Consider the following 20869-nt stretch of genomic DNA (forward strand, 5'->3'; position numbering starts at 1 on the left):
GTAATGAATTATAATTCTGTATTGAATTAAAAACATTTAACAGTTAAGTGATTGTTAGTTGTTAGTGATTGCAGCTTTAACATCACACTGCTGTTTTAAGAAATATATCATGTTTGTATATAAATGTCCTCAGTAGCCTTGACATAGCAGAACTGATTTTAACTAAAGCTTTACTTGTGGCTTAATCGTAACCCTGTTTGTGAAACCAGGTGGATATTTGCTCAGTTAAGGCCTAATACTTTGATCTAGTTTAAATGTTTGTATTGTGCTCTCGGCTTTATGTCTGAAGAATATAATGTCTGGTTTAAGTTTGATTTAAAGTTGTTCAGTAAACACACAGATATGTCAGAGTAGTAACACATCCACAGGTGCAGTTATTGTGAGTTTCACTTCTGCATTGGGTTTGTGTGTGACTCTGTGCTATAAAGTCAGTCATAAGGGTCAATTGTTTGAAATTGAGGTGTATACATCATCTAAAGTTAAATAAATACACTTTCTATCCATGTATAGTTTTTTAGGTTAAGAAAATATTTGAAAATCTAGAATCTAAGCGTGGAAATTGAGAAATGCCTTTTAAGTTGTCCAAATGGAGTCCTAAGCTACACACATTACCAATATATCTACAATAGGAAGTTTACAAAATATCTTCATGGAACTTGAGGTTTACTTAATATCCTTATGATTTTTGGCATTAAATATCAATAATTTTGAGCCATAGGTGGTGTTGGCTATTGCTACAGATATAAACGTGCGACTTACGACTGGTCAGATATGCAGTTTTCCTAAAGGTCAGATTTGATCACATCTGTGTGCAGGTTGAGTTACACACTCATCTTTATTATTTAGGTTTAAATCTTAATGATAAACTGATATCAGCTCAGCTTTATTAGAGTACACAGACTCGGTTGTAAACACTATTAGCTGATTATCTCAGGTGAGCACTTACCTGTTACCAATGAACCTTATGATCAAAACACAACACAAGAGTGCAAGAATGTGTAAAAATGTTATTAATATAATAGATGTTATGAAATATATGATACACAACTATAGCACTCATAAGATGATACACACGTCAAGTTGTTTTGCAGAAATAATCTTAAATTAAATGTTTGTTCAGATTCAAAAAATTTTTGCAAATCAAAAGTTCATGACACAAAAATGAAAGACATGCGGGTTTCATTTTAAAAAGGAACATTTTATTTTGTTCTTGTGAAGTATTTGAATCTGATTCACAAATCTGATTCTGATGATGAAACTGGCAAACAGCTCAGGGCCAAATGACAAACAGACCTAAAGGACAGACGCTTAGACGAGGAATAAATCAAAGTGAAAAGATTCTTATAGTTCGACATTAATGGATGATTGAAGAGTTTATTTCTCTGTGATTAGGATTTCTCTTCTCGCTCTGTCATCGTCTCATCAGTTTCATTCAGAACGGAGCTGGACGGCCGTGGAGAAATACCGTGAGCGTCAGATAAATGAATCAGCTGTAAAGAGAGGACGGCCAATCATTCAACCTTAATGACAAACATCAGATTCTGACTTTAAACACACACACACACAGCTTTTAAATGACAGATTAGTTTTAAAACCGTTCATCTCAAGAGGTCAAACTAATATTTGACTTGTTTAGTTGATATTTGCACAATTTGGGACTTTGATTTAGTTCTAATAACTGAGAGTTTTCACCCTCTGTGGTTAGAAAGTAAATCTGACATCATTCAGTGTTTGCATTTAGATCTTTCTGGGATATTTCCTGACAATAAATCAACCTGTTAGCACAACTACTATCCAACTTGAGGACGGCCAACAAAAACACACACAAAAGTCCTGAAGTGATTTAAAAACAAATCAGAAACTGTTCTTCATCATCATCATCATCATCATCAGTGTCTCACTGCTGTGTTCAGCGCCACGTCAGGGTCTCAGCAGCCGTACGCACTTTTGCTTCTTCAATTGCTGCAGGTTTTTGGAAATATAAGCCATTCTTGATTTATAAATTTTACCTCTGAAAGTGGGGCATACGCCCGTTTTCTATGCGTACATTTGTTTTATAAATCACACATGTGTGCTTTTGAGAAATGAATGTAAGACCAAATTTAATAACACATTATATAAGTACATGATATTCAATAATATTATTGAGAACAAGCCAGCAGCACCCAAACATTCAAGATTATTTCATCATAAATCAATTATTTACATCAAACCTCTGAAAGGTGTTCACCAAACTCCAGTGATTCACACAAAGCACATCTAACACAAGAACATTCCTCTCGTGCGTGCGTGCGTGCGTGCGTGCGTGTGTGTGTGTGTGTGTGTGTGTGTGTGTGTCTCACTGAGACTAACACAGAATAACAACACATGTTGTGTGACCTGAAACTCTATAAAACTTGAAGTTGCTGATACAGATGAAGAAGACAGATGTCATTAGGATTACAAGCACACAAACCTTCTCACAAAGCAAAGAAATGAAATAAAAGTCTGATTTCTATTAGTAGTGATTGTGTGTGACGTCTGAGGCAGTAAATCTGTGTGTTTGTGAACTCACATCACTCTTCTCTATCTCATCCAGAAGCTGCAGCTGATGTTGGATTTCTCGCAGACGTTTCTCTTGCTCTCGTCTCTCTCTCACGTCCCACAAGACTCTGTCTCCCATCTTCATCTCATCTAAACTCTTCAGCACAAGAGAAGGTACAGATATCTGCTCATCACTCAGTCTTGGTTTTAAACGACACATTATCATATGAATCAATATATTGTAAATCATCTCTCTCACACATTAAACTATGAAGGTCATTTTATTATTGTAGTAAAACTAATAAGAGCAAGGCAGTCAGATATGTTATGATAAGAGTCTATAAGGAATCACATCTTCTGTTTCTTTTCCTGAAAGATAATCATTTCTGTTGTAAATGCTGAACATCTGAACATTCATTTCTGTTGAAGAATGCTGAAGAAGATTATATGGACTACTATATACTAGGAAACTAAATGTCCAGTTTACTGACCCCTCTAAACCACTAAACACACGTTTGCTTTCAAAATGAACGGCTTGTGCTGAAGTCTTCTAAAACATTCAGTAGTAAAGCACGAGTGAATCTGAAGATGTTAAATCTCTATAACAGTGCTTCTCAAACTTTTCAGTGTTTGTCTCCCCAAAGAAAATCCATGACATAAAACAATCTCAAACTTAGAATTTGAATGAAACAAAACATGATTGAGTAGCCTTTAATTACACAGAGAAATGAATGTGTTCTTTTAAATGTCATACATCTGGGCCCCCCGGCATCATCTCATGTCTTCAGTTTGAGATCCACTGCTGCATAATAACATCATCAAACAAACTGCACTGTAACATCAGCTTCATAAATATTCAAAAACAATCCTATCTGTCCTCAGAGGATTTATATACTCTCACTGACTACATCCATCTAAAATAAACCTCATTTGGGTTCAAATGAAAGACCTTCAATTAACATCATATTTGATTCGATTAAAAAGTTTTAAACTTAAACTAAACTGAAGTTATTATTGAATTACTTTGCAAGCTGTGGTGTTGAATAAGCAGAAGATTGTTTAAAACAAACATCACTTCAGTGTGTCTGCTGTATAAATCATCATCTACATTCACATAATCACCCAATATTCAACTTCTCAATGTAAAGAGTCGAAATCTGAATTACGCTGTGACCAAAAACATCAACAAATCAAATGATGTATTTTATATTTGAAGATCTCTGTCAGGATTACAGCCACGTGAATCATACATGTGCAGAAACACACGTGATCATGTGTAAAACATGTGCTTGTTTTAAATTCCACTGAAATTCCCGAGTGAAATTCTTCTGTTTGTTCTGTAATGGAGATCTGCAAACTGCAGTCAGCTTCAGGAGGAACAGCTTGAGAAGTTTGAAGAAAATAAATCTCACATATGCTGGACATTTAAATGAAGCATTTAATTTTCTCCACATATTCATAGCAGACACAATGTATGTTTCTCTACTAAACTAATCTGAAGTCTTTAGATGCATCTGCTGTGTTTCTTATGAAGAGTGAAAACAGACTGAATGACTCACAAACACAAGAACTGAAGCTTCACTCAATGCCACGTAGAGTCAGGAAAAGAGCCAAAGTTTCCCCCGAGTAGCCTCAACATAACACTACTGCACATCACATCAGACCTCAACTGATCTACATACACTGATCAGATCAGACCAGAACCGACTCACAAACACATCAGATCAGACCTCAACTGATCTACATACACTGATCAGATCAGACCAGAACCGACTCACAAACACATCAGATCAGACCTCAACTGATCTACATACACTGATCAGATCAGACCAGAACCGACTCACAAACACATCAGATCAGACCTCAACTGATCTACATACACTGATCAGATCAGACCCAAACTGACTCACATACACATCAGATCAGACCTCAACTGATCTACATACACTGATCAGATCAGACCAGAACCGACTCACATACACATCAGATCAGACCTCAACTGATCTACATACACTGATCAGATCAGACCCAAACTGACTCACATACACATCAGATCAGACCTCAACTGATCTACATACACTGATCAGATCAGACCCAAACTGACTCACATACACATCAGATCAGACCTCAACTGATCTACATACACTGATCAGATCAGACCAGAACCGACTCACATACACATCAGATCAGACCTCAACTGATCTACATACACTGATCAAATCAGACCCAAACGGACTCACATACACATCAGATCAGACCTCAACTGATCTACATACACTGATCAAATCAGACCAGAACCGAATCACAAACACATCAAATCAGACCTCAACTGATCTACATACACTGATCAAATCAGACCCAAACTGACTCACATACACATCAGATCAGACCTCAACTGATCTACATACACTGATCAGATCAGACCCAAACTGACTCACATACACATCAGATCAGACCTCAACTGATCTACACACACTGATCAAATCAGACCCAAACTGACTCATATACACATCAGATCAGACCTCAACTGATCTACATACACTGATCAAATCAGACCCAAACTGACTCACATACACATCAGATCAGACCTCAACTGATCTACATACACTGATCAGATCAGACCAGAACCGACTCACATACACATCAGATCAGACCTCAACTGATCTACATACACTGATCAAATCAGACCCAAACTGACTCACATACACATCAGATCAGACCTCAACTGATCTACATACACTGATCAAATCAGACCAGAACCGAATCACAAACACATCAAATCAGACCTCAACTGATCTACATACACTGATCAAATCAGACCCAAACTGACTCACATACACATCAGATCAGACCTCAACTGATCTACATACACTGATCAGATCAGACCAGAACCGACTCACATACAAATCAGATCAGACCTCAACTGATCTACATACACTGATCAAATCAGACCCAAACGGACTCACATACACATCAGATCAGACCTCAACTGATCTACATACACTGATCAAATCAGACCAGAACCGAATCACAAACACATCAAATCAGACCTCAACTGATCTACATACACTGATCAAATCAGACCCAAACTGACTCACATACACATCAGATCAGACCTCAACTGATCTACATACACTGATCAGATCAGACCCAAACTGACTCACATACACATCAGATCAGACCTCAACTGATCTACACACACTGATCAAATCAGACCCAAACTGACTCACATACACATCAGATCAGACCTCAACTGATCTACATACACTGATCAGATCAGACCCAAACTGACTCACATACACATCAGATCAGACCTCAACTGATCTACATACACTGATCAGATCAGACCAGAACCGACTCACATACACATCAGATCAGACCTCAACTGATCTACATACACTGATCAAATCAGACCCAAACTGACTCACATACACATCAGATCAGACCTCAACTGATCTACATACACTGATCAGATCAGACCCAAACTGACTCACATACACATCAGATCAGACCTCAACTGATCTACATACACTGATCAGATCAGACCAGAACCGACTCATATACACATCAGATCAGACCTCAACTGATCTACATACACTGATCAGATCAGACCCAAACTGACTCACATACACATCAGATCAGACCTCAACTGATCTACATACACTGATCAGATCAGACCAGAACCGACTCACATACACATCAGATCAGACCTCAACTGATCTACATACACTGATCAGATCAGACCCAAACTGACTCACATACACATCAGATCAGACCTCAACTGATCTACATACACTGATCAGATCAGACCAGAACCGACTCACATACACATCAGATCAGACCTCAACTGATCTACATACACTGATCAGATCAGACCAGAACCGACTCATATACACATCAGATCAGACCTCAACTGATCTACATACACTGATCAGATCAGACCAGAACCGACTCATATACACATCAGATCAGACCTCAACTGATCTACATACACTGATCAGATCAGACCCAAACGGACTCACATACACATCAGATCAGACCTCAACTGATCTACATACACTGATCAAATCAGACCAGAACTGACTCACATACACATCAGATCAGACCTCAACTGATCTACATACACTGATCAAATCAGACCCAAACTGACTCATATACACATCAGATCAGACCTCAACTGATCTACATACACTGATCAGATCAGACCCAAACTGACTCACATACACATCAGATCAGACCTCAACTGATCTACATACACTGATCAAATCAGACTCAAACTGACTCACATACACATCAGATCAGACCTCAACTGATCTACATACACTGATCAGATCAGACCAGAACCGACTCATATACACATCAGATCAGACCTCAACTGATCTACATACACTGATCCGATCAGACTCAAACTGACTCACATACACATCAGATCAGACCTCAACTGATCTACATACACTGATCAAATCAGACCCAAACGGACTCACATACACATCAGATCAGACCTCAACTGATCTACATACACTGATCAAATCAGACCCAAACTGACTCACATACACATCAGATCAGACCTCAACTGATCTACATACACTGATCAGATCAGACCCAAACTGACTCACATACACATCAGATCAGACCTCAACTGATCTACATACACTGATCAAATCAGACCCAAACGGACTCACATACACATCAGATCAGACCTCAACTGATCTACATACACTGATCAAATCAGACCCAAACTGACTCACATACACATCAGATCAGACCTCAACTGATCTACATACACTGATCAGATCAGACCAGAACCGACTCACATACACATCAGATCAGACCTCAACTGATCTACACACACTGATCAAATCAGACCCAAACTGACTCACATACACATCAGATCAGACCTCAACTGATCTACATACACTGATCAGATCAGACCCAAACTGACTCACATACACATCAGATCAGACCTCAACTGATCTACATACACTGATCAGATCAGACCAGAACTGACTCACATACACATCAGATCAGACCTCAACTGATCTACATACACTGATCAAATCAGACTCAAACTGACTCACATACACATCAGATCAGACCTCAACTGATCTACATACACTGATCAGATCAGACCAGAACCGACTCATATACACATCAGATCAGACCTCAACTGATCTACATACACTGATCAAATCAGACTCAAACTGACTCACATACACATCAGATCAGACCTCAACTGATCTACATACACTGATCAGATCAGACCCAAACTGACTCACATACACATCAGATCAGACCTCAACTGATCTACACACACTGATCAAATCAGACCCAAACTGACTCACATACACATCAGATCAGACCTCAACTGATCTACATACACTGATCAGATCAGACCAGAACTGACTCACATACACATCAGATCAGACCTCAACTGATCTACATACACTGATCAGATCAGACCAGAACCGACTCATATACACATCAGATCAGACCTCAACTGATCTACACACACTGATCAAATCAGACCCAAACTGACTCACATACACATCAGATCAGACCTCAACTGATCTACATACACTGATCAGATCAGACCAGAACCGACTCATATACACATCAGATCAGACCTCAACTGATCTACATACACTGATCCGATCAGACCCAAACGGACTCACATACACATCAGATCAGACCTCAACTGATCTACATACACTGATCCGATCAGACTCAAACTGACTCACATACACATCAGATCAGACCTCAACTGATCTACATACACTGATCAAATCAGACCAGAACTGACTCACATACACATCAGATCAGACATGAACCAATTCAAAAACACAAATGAATGTTGCTCAGAAGAGAATAATCTGCTGTAATATAATATAATATTGAGTTAAGTAATGATGTGTAGAGGGAGTTTACAGATTAAAGAGAGAAATTGGGTAATTATGAAAGAAGACAAAGAAGAGTAATGAAATAATAACAGTGTTTAGTTAAGTTAAAGTTTGACATTTCTCTTCGAGTCATTCAGACATTCCTGTAGTGTTAGACAATAAACCTGAAGCTCATCTGGATTTGTGTGTTTCAACAGATCAAAACCACATGACTAACTAAAAAAACATTCAACTTTCCATCTGAGAGGAACTTTAACGTGCAAAATAATGTGAGTCTGGGCATCGTGAATTATGATCTTAAATCATTAAACAGCTCAAAGCAAAAATCTTCTTCAACAGTAAATCTGTCACAGTCTGTCTATGACCAACAAACATAAAGAGTATAAACCTCTTCAAATATCATTTCATGAATAATCCAGAAACACACAAAGACAAATAGAGACAATGAAATGAACCAATGCAAGGATTTAAGTAGAAACTAACCAGTAACTATAGTAAACCGAGACATTACTACACAGTAAAAATTTGCATTTCATCAGCTCATTTGCATTTTTGCTCACACCTACAAAGTGTCAATTTTAACATGATATAATTTATGATCCGTGGGGTATTTTGAGCTAAAACTTCACATATGCACTCTGGGGACACCAAAGATTTATTTAACATCTTTAATAAAGTCTCATAATATGACCCCTTTAACACTTTTGTGAACTCTGGTCTAGTGTTAAAAATAAAACTCTCTTGAAAGTGTGCAAGATAAGCTATAAAAACTCTGAGAAAGTGTCAATACTATGAGAGTTCATTTAACACTGGACTTATTGCTGTGTAGTTAACATTTATAAATAAAAATGAAGATAAAACACACAGAAAAGTGAACACCTAATCCTGACAGAATCCATGTTGGACCGACTGCATCCTTTCACTGAACACAAAACAACAACAACAACATCAACAACAGATAAACAATGACACTTAAACTCAAGGCTGCAATTCATGATGCATTACTCAAAACCACAACCTGATTGAAGACTTCTGCTTCAGAAACTCATCAAACCGTTCCTGTCCGTGAACTTGTGGCTGTTGGCCGATGTGTCACTGAGTTTAATCTCTGATCTACATTTCTCATCTGATCTTAATCTCTTCATGACCACATCTCTTCCGGACAAAACAGGCGGTGTTTTAAAACATGTTAGCAGAGATCTGCTGCTTTAATGAAGAAAACATCAGCTCAGATTGATCAGTTTATTTCACAATCATGTTCTGAATCTATCAATATAATAATGAATATAAAACACATCAGATGTGCATTAATCAAGGTACTGTAACACACTGATTCAAGCAGATTTTTGATTGGTTTAAATTTGCCAACAAGGTTATGACAATGCATAAAGTGGTTATAAACCTGACAGTTTTGGTAAAATTTAATTTCAAATGTTTAGCATGAATCACACTATCTTTTACTATAAATCCTAAGATAATGATCAGGATCAATAATAGGCCTTGGATTGGACTGCAATCATTTTACAGCTGCTTTAAAACTATGTTATATAAATATGAATTGAATTTTACACAGACAGCAATATTTCATTGCCTGTCACTGATCTCATGTTAGCTGGTTTAGTTTTACTGGACTGTTCCTAATCATCTACATAACACTTCATGTGAAGTATCATTAATAAAATGACATGTACAAATCCAACAAAGTAATAGATTAAAGATGACACAGAATGTGTTGATGATCGATGATCTTTGATGAGATTAAACATTAACAGATGAAACACGCTTCTGTGCAGCATTGTGTGAATGGACTGAGATCTGATCTGATGAAACTCAGTCATTATAGCTCGTGATGCACGAACATCCAGACGCTCAAACAGTAGTTAATGAACTGGTGATGTGGTGCAGGGGTTAAAGATCTGTGTGCTGTATTATCAGAAGACATGAAAACCAGGAAACAGATGAGTACAGACCTGCGATGAGCCGGCTTCGGTCCATGAGCTCCTCACAGACGTGAAGTCATTGACGGGAAGCAGCTGCTGCAGTCTGGAGTCAATATGGAGGAGATGTTGGAGTTCTGGACCGAAACCTTCACCATAGACAGCAGCACACAGAGACACCTGAAAATAAAACAACAATAGTACTGCTTTTCAAAGAAGAGAAACTTTTATGAGTTTTGAAGAAGAGTAAATAATGACAGATCGGCACATTTTGGATATAAAAACAACAATAACATGTCCTGTATTTGTCACAAACAACAAGCTCTGTTTCACATGAATAGAAAAGTCCAGCGGTTTTCCTGCACCTGGTATTTAGTTTTGGACTTCAGACAATATTCTGATTGCTTCTCTCAGACGCTCGCTCTGTCCAAAGATCCAAATATCTAAGTCTTGACTAACTCCCTTTCTGTTTCCCAATGAGGTCGCTGTAGTGGACCTGTGAGCGTTGGGTTTTAGCCGACACACTGAGGTCAGATTTGGCACGCTGGAGAAACGGAAGGCCGCTCATAATTCTGAGTATAATTACAGTGACCTCACAGTGCTGCGTTACAATCCAGCAAACACTGTAGGTTTATAACTCCAATAGGTTTAGATGGGTCTCCATTACACTGTCTGGATCTCAAAACGTGACTCTACTGAATAATTCTCAAGAAAAAACTTCTGTCACGCTACGTAATATACTAAAGTACTATACGCACGGGATTATTAGATAAGATCCAGAATCACTGAATCCCCAGACGGGCGATGATGGCATTGACCACTTCCGAGTGAAGTACTGTTAGATCTCATATTAATGCAGACTTTAGCCCTATTCGCTCAGGATTAGTATCACATGGTGACCTCTAGTGACTTCTAATAATTGCCGAGGTTGTCTGTGATCTAAATCCTGTGCGAATCAACCATACCTGTAATTTGTAAACTAAAAAATGTCCCTGCAAATGACCTACCATATACTGCCAAACACAGAGGCCCGTGCTAATTGGCATCTCTGTAATTTGGCCAGGAATTGGCGCGGTCGAAGAAAAAACAACAGAAGAAAATCAGAATCCAAAGCCCAATCGTCCTGTTGTTGTTTCTTTCTGTACTGTAAGTAGCGTCGGATAAAAGCGTCTCTTAATCTGTAATGTCTGAGTTCTTCATACAGAACTGAAACTCAAGATCTTTTTATTCAAAGCCAAAATCATCTTCAACTGCACATTATGTGTGTGAACGCCCTGTCTGTCTGTCTTTGAGAACAATATATACTACAATGTTTGAGTTCCTGTGGGAAATGAGTCCAGTTATAAAGAAATCCAACTGATAATCAGTCTGCAATACTACAAACACACATGCTGTGCAAATGAAGTTCAACAGACCGTAAATGCCATACGTCTGTCTGCTAGAACATTTCTGTCCAACCGAGACGTTTCTTATCAAAACTGAAGTGTTTTTCAGGGTCAAAGAGAGAAGAATGATGAATCTGAATTGAATTATGTCATAAAGAGTCTATCGATGCTGCTGTGATCCAAAAAAAAAATACATCTCCTGACAGTAAAGTCCTGAAGAAGTTTGGATGAAATCTGTGAGGAGTCTCGCAACATCTGTGGCCGGTTTGCTTTCCTCTCATAATTACAGCACAATGATTCAAAGCACAGAAGATGAAGGGCTGTAGTATCTACACCGGATGAAGGAGATCACATTGAAGTTTATTATTCACAATCTTAAAGAGATCCTCCTCACCACACTAATGCTGCAGTCACGCATGTCTGACATCAAAGGCTAAAGTCTTGTTTTATTATTTACATATCATGGATTTAGAAGTGTTAGGATTTATTTTTTATTATTGTACCAAAATGGGATTGTGGGATATGGTTTTTATTCACTTTTTCCTTCATCTGAAAAGGTCACGCTGTGATGTATCATGATACCAATTCGCATATCAGAGTTCACCAAAGTCGAACTTTTACACAAGTTTGCGTTTCCGGTCTGCCATATTAGCATGCATATGCATGCACGGACATCAGCCGAAGGAAAAAATAACTGCCAACTCGTGTTTGTGTTTGCAAAAGAGTATGAAAATTTTACATGCAGTTCTAAACGTAGGTTCGGGAGGAGCCTAAACATTCAGGCCTGTCAATCATCATCATCATGGGCGTATATAAGGCAGCCTTCAGGCCTTCCTGTCCAGCTGCTTTCTTTTCCGACATCCCTCCTCCTCCCCATCTCCTCCTTCACTCTCTCTTTCTTCCTCTTTGCAGTTCCGTTGCAGGGGGTTGAACTTGTGGCTCGAGCCCCAGCCTCAGGTTCGCTCTCTCTGAAGGTTCAGAGCTCAGGTAGAGAGCTCCCTTCGAGGACAGCAAGCCAAGTTTGTTTACCATTAGTCATTAAGACCTGAATGCGCAGGCGAACTAGAGAAATCACAGTTATAGTGACCAAAGTCACCACGCGTATCAATATTAACATAATTTGGTAAACAATTTCTAGAAATGTTAATAAAGGACTGATGCAAAATGAAGTTTATTTAACTAAGTTCAGGAGTAGCGTGGTCATGTGATCCAACCAATCTGCACGAAGGAGTGTCTATAAATAGCCATCCCTCACCTCTGTCCAATGACAGTTTTTGCAGCATCCCTCCACCACCCCAACCCCGCTTTCTCTGCTGGTACATCTATCCCAGTGAGGAGGGTACTTGGGATTCTGGCTAAAATTCCGAGCTCTGAGCCCTCCCAGTTAATCAGAAATGTCATATAAACAGAACAAATCAGCAAATCAACGTATGTTGTGAGAAATCAGGTGAACTTTATGACCCAAAACACCTGAGCTCACAGCAATCACTGAAGAAACAAACAGAACTTTTAAAACTCATCAGATCATAATTACTTACAATTCTAGTTTGCAGTGAGGTTTTATCAGTTTATATGTAGTAATGACACAAATATCCTCACAATAACATAAGTTAGGGTTAAACTTCATCCTATCAGATCATCAAGTCATTTTAAGAGACAGAAAAGGATCTTCAGTCTTCAGATTGTGTGTGTCTGTATTTATACCTCACGTCGACTCATTGGCTCTGTATTGTTCTGATCTTCTTCTAAATCTTTGAGAAGTTCCTCAAGTCTCTCTCTCTCCTGATTGGTCAACAGAACTGATGATCCTGCCAGCTGAACATTCATTTACAAACACACACAACACAGGACAATTTATTAAGATTATACATCACATTATTCTTTCTTTCATTTTTTTGTGGCTTTGTACTCTTTTAGATCAACTATTCACAGTAACTCTCTTCAAGAAAACAGGCCAAATATATTGATGACATCCGCCTGCACTTATGGGTAAAACCACCTGAATTACAGCTTTAATATCAACTAAAACCTTTTGACTGTTAAAGTGAAATCGATCAAAACAGGAAAGAAATCTTCCCTAGTCAAGTCGTGTATGAGATCTTCTACATATGTTCAGTCATATGGACCTCATTGGCCTGAAGTGACCTCCACATACCTCAATGTTTTTCTTGACAAAATCTTGCCTGCGCTTGCTCTGAGCAGCTCCATGTCTGATGTCTGGAGTCTGATCTTCAATCACCTGCTGACCTAATTCAGTCTTATCGCTTTGTGCATTTTCTTTGTGAACACACAAACACATACAGAGACACACACACACAAACACACACACAAACACGCACATCATGTCTGTCAAAGAGTTGTGTGAATCTCAGATGGGTCACTGTTAAGGTGAGGACGTCCTCTAGTGTCAAAACAATGTCAGTGACATTAATACAATTTTCAGTCAATGTTTGAATAAAGAAATAAACAACAACACTGTGAAAACCATACAGTGTTAAAGCAGCATTCAACAAATACTACAACCACATTTATAACTAAAATTGTGTTGTACAATTGACAAAATCACTTTAAGTAGTGAGAAAGCAGAAATCTAAACATTTTTACAGTTGTTTTTGTCGATTTACAAATGTTTTATACTCCACACAAACATGACTGCACTTGTGTTTTAGAGATGAATACACTTCACCTTCTTTCAGAGATTTCAGGTTTAAATCTTCTAGAACTTCAGTTTCAAACACAGGTACATAATCCACATCTTCACTGCAATCCTCAACTAAAAGAATCACAGTCAATTATTTCTCTCTCAAGATTTCTCACTGTGTAAATCTAAAAGCAAATGTATTGATTAATGTATGACGTTAATACAATCAACACATCAAGGGACTTGACAGGAATAAAACATCATAACAAGAATCACACTTACACCTTTCAGGCGTCAATAATAGAAAGCGTCTGGTGTTGTCCATCTCATCGCTGCTCTCTGGACTCGCTCTGAGACTAACAGCCTACAAACCGTCCAGATGATAAAGATGTTGCTATAAATCATTGACATGTTGGTGTATCAGGAGACTCACCTGTAGCTCCTGCCAGAGTCTCTGATGAAGCTCTCTGCTTTTCCTCTTCACCTCCCTTTCCACTGAAACCTTAAGAGACAGAATCTCATCCAGTTTCTTCATTTTCTTCATGGCTTTTTCCAACTCTGAATCTTTAGCTTCCTCGTCAGAATCTTTTGTGAAAAACAAAACTTACGTTCAGTTCATGTGACCCACAGCGCACACACAATAACTAACAGTAGATTACAGTGTATATATAAGGGGACATATCATGAAAATCTGACTTTTCCATGTTTAAGTGCTATAATTGAGTCCTCAGCACTTCTATCAACTTAGAAAATTTGAAACAGATCAAGTACGTGTAAAAAATAGCTCATTGAATGTGATGTCAGAAGGGGATCTATTTATAATAATACCATCCCTTAATCTGCACTATCCAACCATGACACTGCATTTAGTGCAGAAAGAGAAAATAATTGACAGCACAATTGAGTTTTAATTTCAACAAACCACCATTATGGCGATCAGTGTTTGCATTTGATCATCTCATTTGCATTTTAAAGGACACACCCCAAAACAGCACATTTTTGCTCACACCTACAAAGAGTAATTTTTAACATCTTATAATAAATTATCTGTGGGGTATTTTGAGCTAAAACTTCACATATGACATCTTAAAAAGTCTTGTGAAATGTCCCCTTTAACAGCAACACTACAGTGCACATATATATATATATATATATATATATACACGGTGTCAATCATCATGTACATCAATGTATAGATGTGAGCATTCAGCTTGAATCTCTCAATACCGTGATCAGATTTGTGTTCTTCACAATCGCTCATCTCATGCGTGCTCTCTTGAATCTGCTTTAGAAGATAAAGAATCAACAAGACTTCATGTCTACAATCAATTTATTTCAACTCTCTGTGGTTTCAAATATGACTTTACCCTCGTATCAGTGACATCAGGACTGAGCACCTCCAGAGATCTGTGTCCCATCTCAGAGAAAGACTCTCGACTGCCAGCGTGAGAACGATCACTGGAAGCCGGTCGAGAAATATCATCCAGACTTCCCTTTGTGATGTCCATATAGTCTTCACATACAGCAACTACAACAGTCACATGAATCAAGCGATGAATCCTTAATGTTACGCTGCGAGACATCTGTGGTTTTAAACATGACCCCAACTAGAAGTCCCCCCATGATTGTCACGAATGGTTCTTTCTCATACATACGCAACTGTTTATATCAACAACCCTTAGTAATAGTCATGTTCATTAGCTATTTGCTTGCTGGATTCACAATAAGGATTCACTTCATGACCGCACACACACTGAATGTAGTATAAATCATACTCTGATTCTTTGATAGACATCCAGTGATCTCCTTTAACCTCTCTGGATCCTGCAGTGATGAACCACAATCATTATTAATGATGACAGACAGGATGGGCTGTGTGTCAGGTCTATGAACATTCATAACTCACCAGACAAATCTCCTTTAGATGACCTTTAGTTCCCTCCATATCATCTTTACCTACAACAGCACAGCAGGATGATACATAAATCACAGTGAGTTAAAGAAAAACACGCACACACATACGTATCACACACATAAGTAAGTCATTTTAGTTTCTTACGCTGTGAAGTGAAAGCTTCTCATCCTGTTGATGTTTACAGCGTGCGCGCGGTATCTAAGGACTCTGAAAGTACCCGGATGTTGTAACTACACACATAGCAGTAGGTTTTTTTATTCACTCGCACCGTTATAGCCTATGAGCAGCCTCGCATGGGAACCATGGCAACCAGAGTTTTACTCACGTGACTGGCGCGGTGTAAAACCATAGATATGTATATAAAGGCTAGATGGCTCAAGGCGGAGTCAGCTGTGTCGTCACTTGGCGGCCATCTTAGGTCAGTGCTGCCATAGTGCTGCTCCCTGCTGCTGTGGACGGAAGGTGAGTGACATACGCCAACTAAAATGATCGTAACTTGCTGAATTCTTGACGGATTTACAAACGGTTTGGTTTTTTACAAACGTTATTAACGTGGCTATAATTCTGGATGCTTTAACATGTTTCATGAATTTTTTATTTATTTTTAGTATACGTATTCAGTGTCATAGGTACATCTTTGACGTTTATAACAAACCAATCCGTTTGAAAATCGGTAAAAAATTAAGCAAGTTATGGTCATTTAAAAGTACCTGCATCATTAAAACTCAATGCTACGAGTGAGCGAGCGCCCTGTCCTAAGATGGCCGCCAAAATGCGGACGTTCCACTCAATTGGCCATCAGCGCGGACGAGCCATCTAGCCTTTATATACATATCTATGTGTAAAACAATAAAAGAAATACTAAAAAAAGAAAAGTGAATAAGGGTATTTGAATGGAAAAGAAATAAAAATTTGTGTCAGCGGTACAGATATAAAATTAACTAAGTTACAAAGATTAAAAGAACCAAGTGCTTCGTAAGTCTTTTTTGTTTTTAATATTGCGTAGAATCTTTCAATATTGTTTAATTTCTTTAATAAATGGTTCACAATTTGGCTTGGCTTTAGCCCACTTTTTTGTATGAATGTAATATTTACAGGACACATGCCTGCGCAGGCAGCACGGCGCTGTAAACATGATGACGTGTTTGTGGGCGGGGTTTCTAAGCCTGGCCAGTGTTTTGTACGTGTATTGATGACGCGCAGTGTCCTGCGCTGAGTGGGCGTGGCTTGAGCGATGAAAAACAACAGATGCCATGTTGGCTGTGCAGAAATGAAGGTATATGTAGCATTATGGAGAGAGATTTAAGCTGTTTAACAGAACTACAGAGCTTCATATCACACTCTGAACACACAGAAAACACTGAGAGGTGAGTCCGGATCTGATCCAGAAACTGATATGATTGTGCGTGTACGAGTGCGGAAGAGATTTGCTCGTCATTTCGATTTAGTGTCTGATGTCAACCCTGCTGAAAAAAACTATAAACCATTACATTAAAATACCAATATGAACCATTCACTTTTACCATTAAAACCACTACACTGTACGTTTTGGCCAAATTCCATAAGAACCAATAAAATTCCCAATAAAACCAATAGAATTTCTGTGATGGTGTCTATTGGTTTTTGTTTTATAAGGGAAAGGTCTTTAAAAACCTAAACACAAGCTGTCCAAATTCACAGAAAGTTTCCTGTGTGTGTGTGTGTGTGTGTGTGTGTGTGTGTGTGTGTGTGTCTGTCTGTGGTATTGCTTGAAGGATCTGTAGCACTGTTTGTGTGTTGTTGTTTTGTTTTGACAGAACCAGGACGCTGTACGAGGAGATCCGGGCCTCTGTCAATAATCACGACAATAACGGTGATGGATCATTCTGGCGCCCGGTGTTGCCCTGGGGTGGGGTTTACCCAATCAGAGCAGGTCGAAAAGCCATCGCCTGCACACCTCTCTATGTTAAGATCAATCTGAAGAACACGTGCACCATCGACGGGTTCCTCATGCTCCTCTACATCATCCTGAAGGATAATCACACCTTCCCAAGAGAGGTGGCCACGTTCCTCGGGAAACAGTTTGTGGAGCTCTTCCTCTATCTGATGGACTCTTACGACTACACTACAGTGAAGATGTTGTGGATCTGGGACCGCATGTCCAAGCGTCAGTATCGCTCAGAGGTCCACCAAGCAGCTCTGGAGATCGATCTCTTTGGGAACGAGCATGAGAACTTCACCAAGAACCTGCAGAACCTGATGTGTAGTGTACAGGAGAGCTGGTGCTCTAACTGGGGCTGTCCGGCACGCTTTCAGGAGGATCTCCAGAAGACCATCAACATTAGGTGACCTGAAACACTTCTCAATGCTCTCTCTCGGCAGGTTATTTTATTACTCAGGAAAGATTAGTATGGTGGAAATGATTCGCTGTCATATTATAGCTTCTTGACTGTAGACCTACAGAGTGACAAACAAACAAATTCACTGTGAAAAACATACAAACTGAGCTGTTAGAATCTGTGAGAAAATCCATAATAGTGAATGTTTTTGTTTTCATGAGTAGCGTAGCATCATTCTTCTGTTCCAGGTTCATGACCGTCAGCTGTGAGCTTTGGAGTAAAGGATGCTTGAGTTTCTCTTATAATTAAGCAATAATTGACGAGGGCCATTGAATTATTTAAAAATCTCTCTCTCTCTCTCTCTCTCTCTCTCTCTCTCTCTCTCTCTCTCTCTCTCTCTCTCTCTCTCTCTCTCTCTCTCTCTCTCTCTCTCTCTCTCAGTCCTCCACATGAGCTGCCTGATAAAGATCCCATTCAGTCAGCAGTTGATGAGTTTTTCTGCCCACGGCTGGAACTCTGTGATGAATTCAAGTGAGATACCTGATTTTCTTTTAAAGGAAAACACCACAGTTTTTCAATATTTTACTATTTTCTTACTTCAACTTAGGCAAATTAATACATACTTATCTTTTTTCAATGTGTACACTTAATCTTTGTACAACGCGTTGTGAATGTGTTAGCATTTAGCCTAGCCCTATTCATTCTTAAGGATCCAATCGGGGACACTTAAATGTTTCGCCTATCACTGCCCCCTTACTTTTGTACTTTATTGGCTTTTCAGTGTAAATGCTTTTTTTAATTGAACATTTAAGAATTATTTAATTTTTTATTTTGAGACAATGGAATAAAATATTTGATTAATATTTCATTTTTATTTCTTATTGATGAAATAAATGAAACGTTGTAACCGCCAGCGGTTGAATCATGTGTGTATTGTGTGTTTCAGATGTAAGGGGTTGAGAGAATTCAGTCAGCGTGTGTTTTGTCACGGCCCGCCTCCTTTCATCATTCTGAACATGCAGATGTGGCAGTCCGAGGATCTGTCTTACGTACCGTACCGCCTTGAACTGTCTGATCAACGGTATATCTGATGACATGCTGCTATTCCTGGATCTCATCATTATTTTTATACAGCTTATAGTGGTTTATGGCAGAAAGATGATTTTCAGTGTACTGGATCTCTGCCACACACAATGCTGCTGTGTAACATTGATGTTGTATACTGTAGGTACTCATTAGAGGGCGCTACACTCTTCAACAGAGACGAGCATCATTATTCTGCTGCGTTTCAGATGGACGGATACTGGATGCACTATGATGGTCTCCGTAGTGACAATCTTGTGCTGTTGAATAAACCACCGGAGTTCCTGCTCCTCTCTTCTCTTGTTTACATCCGAGCTTCAGACAAATAAACCGCAGAGAAACGCCTGCTACCAGAAAGAGTCTCAAACTTTAACTCTGTGTCTTCTTCATGACCTCTTTGGTACTTTCATGATGTCCTCTGGACACTTTTACTTTTTTCCTTCAAAGAAGATCTAAGTTGAATGATTCGTTTTTGTTATACTACATGTTTTTGTGAAATTTCATATTCTTATATATCTATCTCTATATATATATTCAATTTTGTAATTTCTAGATAATGTCGTCTGATTGCTGTCTTGCACAGTAAAGGGCTTTTTTTCAGGCGTGCTTGGAATCCAAGAATATTTTTATGAACTATAATAGTTTTGGCCTGTGTGGGATTTGTATATTGACAGGGAAAACTCAGAACTGCATTCAGGTCCTCTGTAATCCAACGTATGTAAACTTTATATCAGAAGATGAAATGAGATGCTTGCTTACAGAAAATTAATGTCTACATTATTAAAATATCAAATTATATCACTCATGGTTTCGTTTTGTCCCATATATCAGTCCTGAATGGACATGTATCCAGTGTTTGTATGTTTATAAATGATTTTAATCTATACAACATTGCTTTCAGTTCCCTGTTTTTACCTTTTCTTCTCTCGGATTTCTTAATCTACTCAAGTACGAGTAATGTTTACCCTTTATCTTACCAGGTTTTATAGTTACGAGTTAGAATCTGTATGATTAATAATAAGTGCTGTGATGGCATTTCTTTTCCACCTTGATTCATCAAAACTATACAATAGTCTAGCATTTTTTCTATATGTTGTCTTTGTAAATAAAATTTGAACTACATCTGTAACATTGTTTGTTTATCTCAAAGACCATAAAAGTCCACTCCTA

At 38.5% G+C, this 20869-nt stretch overlaps 2 protein-coding genes across 7 annotated transcripts; one reads left to right on the plus strand and one right to left on the minus strand.

The window, feature by feature from the left end:
• Positions 1–1153: 1153 nt before the first annotated feature.
• fsip1 (fibrous sheath interacting protein 1) lies at positions 1154–16554 on the minus strand. 4 transcript variants are annotated; one of them, XM_065275072.2, is made up of 13 exons: positions 16443–16554; positions 16290–16339; positions 16159–16207; positions 15751–15911; positions 15611–15668; positions 14817–14968; positions 14666–14747; positions 14429–14515; positions 13898–14019; positions 13447–13557; positions 10391–10537; positions 2555–2680; positions 1154–1490 (listed from the first exon to the last, which is right to left on the minus strand). In XM_065275072.2, exons 2-13 carry the CDS (start codon positions 16326–16328, stop codon positions 1389–1391), a joined length of 1236 nt encoding a protein of 411 aa, XP_065131144.1. In that variant the 5' UTR covers positions 16329–16339; positions 16443–16554; the 3' UTR covers positions 1154–1388. The 4 variants fall into 4 exon arrangements, with proteins under 4 accessions (XP_065131144.1, XP_065131145.1, XP_065131147.1 ...); XM_065275073.2 differs by having other exon boundaries at positions 1156–1490; positions 15611–15665; XM_065275075.1 differs by having other exon boundaries at positions 1407–1545.
• A 951-nt stretch (positions 16555–17505) lies between these two features.
• dorip1 (dopamine receptor interacting protein 1) lies at positions 17506–20828 on the plus strand. Of its 3 annotated transcripts, none has more exons than XM_065275118.1 (5): positions 17506–17665; positions 18095–18622; positions 19058–19147; positions 19563–19697; positions 19845–20828. In XM_065275118.1, exons 1-5 carry the CDS (start codon positions 17547–17549, stop codon positions 20026–20028), a joined length of 1056 nt encoding a protein of 351 aa, XP_065131190.1. In that variant the 5' UTR covers positions 17506–17546; the 3' UTR covers positions 20029–20828. The 3 variants fall into 3 exon arrangements, with proteins under 3 accessions (XP_065131190.1, XP_065131188.1, XP_065131189.1); XM_065275116.2 differs by having other exon boundaries at positions 17510–17665; positions 18053–18622; XM_065275117.1 differs by having other exon boundaries at positions 17510–17665; positions 18062–18622.
• The last annotated feature ends 41 nt before the right edge of the window (positions 20829–20869 follow it).

This window comes from Paramisgurnus dabryanus, chromosome 17 (assembly GCF_030506205.2).
Source record: "Paramisgurnus dabryanus chromosome 17, PD_genome_1.1, whole genome shotgun sequence".
Lineage (NCBI taxonomy): Eukaryota > Metazoa > Chordata > Actinopteri > Cypriniformes > Cobitidae > Paramisgurnus > Paramisgurnus dabryanus.

Bases quoted from the DNA above. Each gene is read 5' to 3' on its own strand.
- fsip1 (XM_065275072.2), bottom strand. From the start codon at position 16,328: ATGGAGGGAACTAAAGGTCATCTAAAGGAGATTTGTCTG. The intron at 14,020-14,428 runs GTGAAGTGTATT...GTGTTCACAAAG, and splicing joins CCTGAAATCTCTGAAAGAAG to AAAATGCACAAAGCGATAAG. The intron at 10,538-13,446 runs GTATAAATACAG...TTTTATTTTCAG, and splicing joins AGCCAATGAGTCGACGTGAG to GTGTCTCTGTGTGCTGCTGT.
- dorip1 (XM_065275116.2), top strand. From the start codon at position 17,547: ATGCCATGTTGGCTGTGCAGAAATGAAGGTATATGTAGCATTATGGAG. The intron at 18,623-19,057 runs GTGACCTGAAAC...TCTCTCTCTCAG, and splicing joins CAGAAGACCATCAACATTAG to TCCTCCACATGAGCTGCCTG. The intron at 19,698-19,844 runs GTATATCTGATG...TGTATACTGTAG, and splicing joins CTTGAACTGTCTGATCAACG to GTACTCATTAGAGGGCGCTA.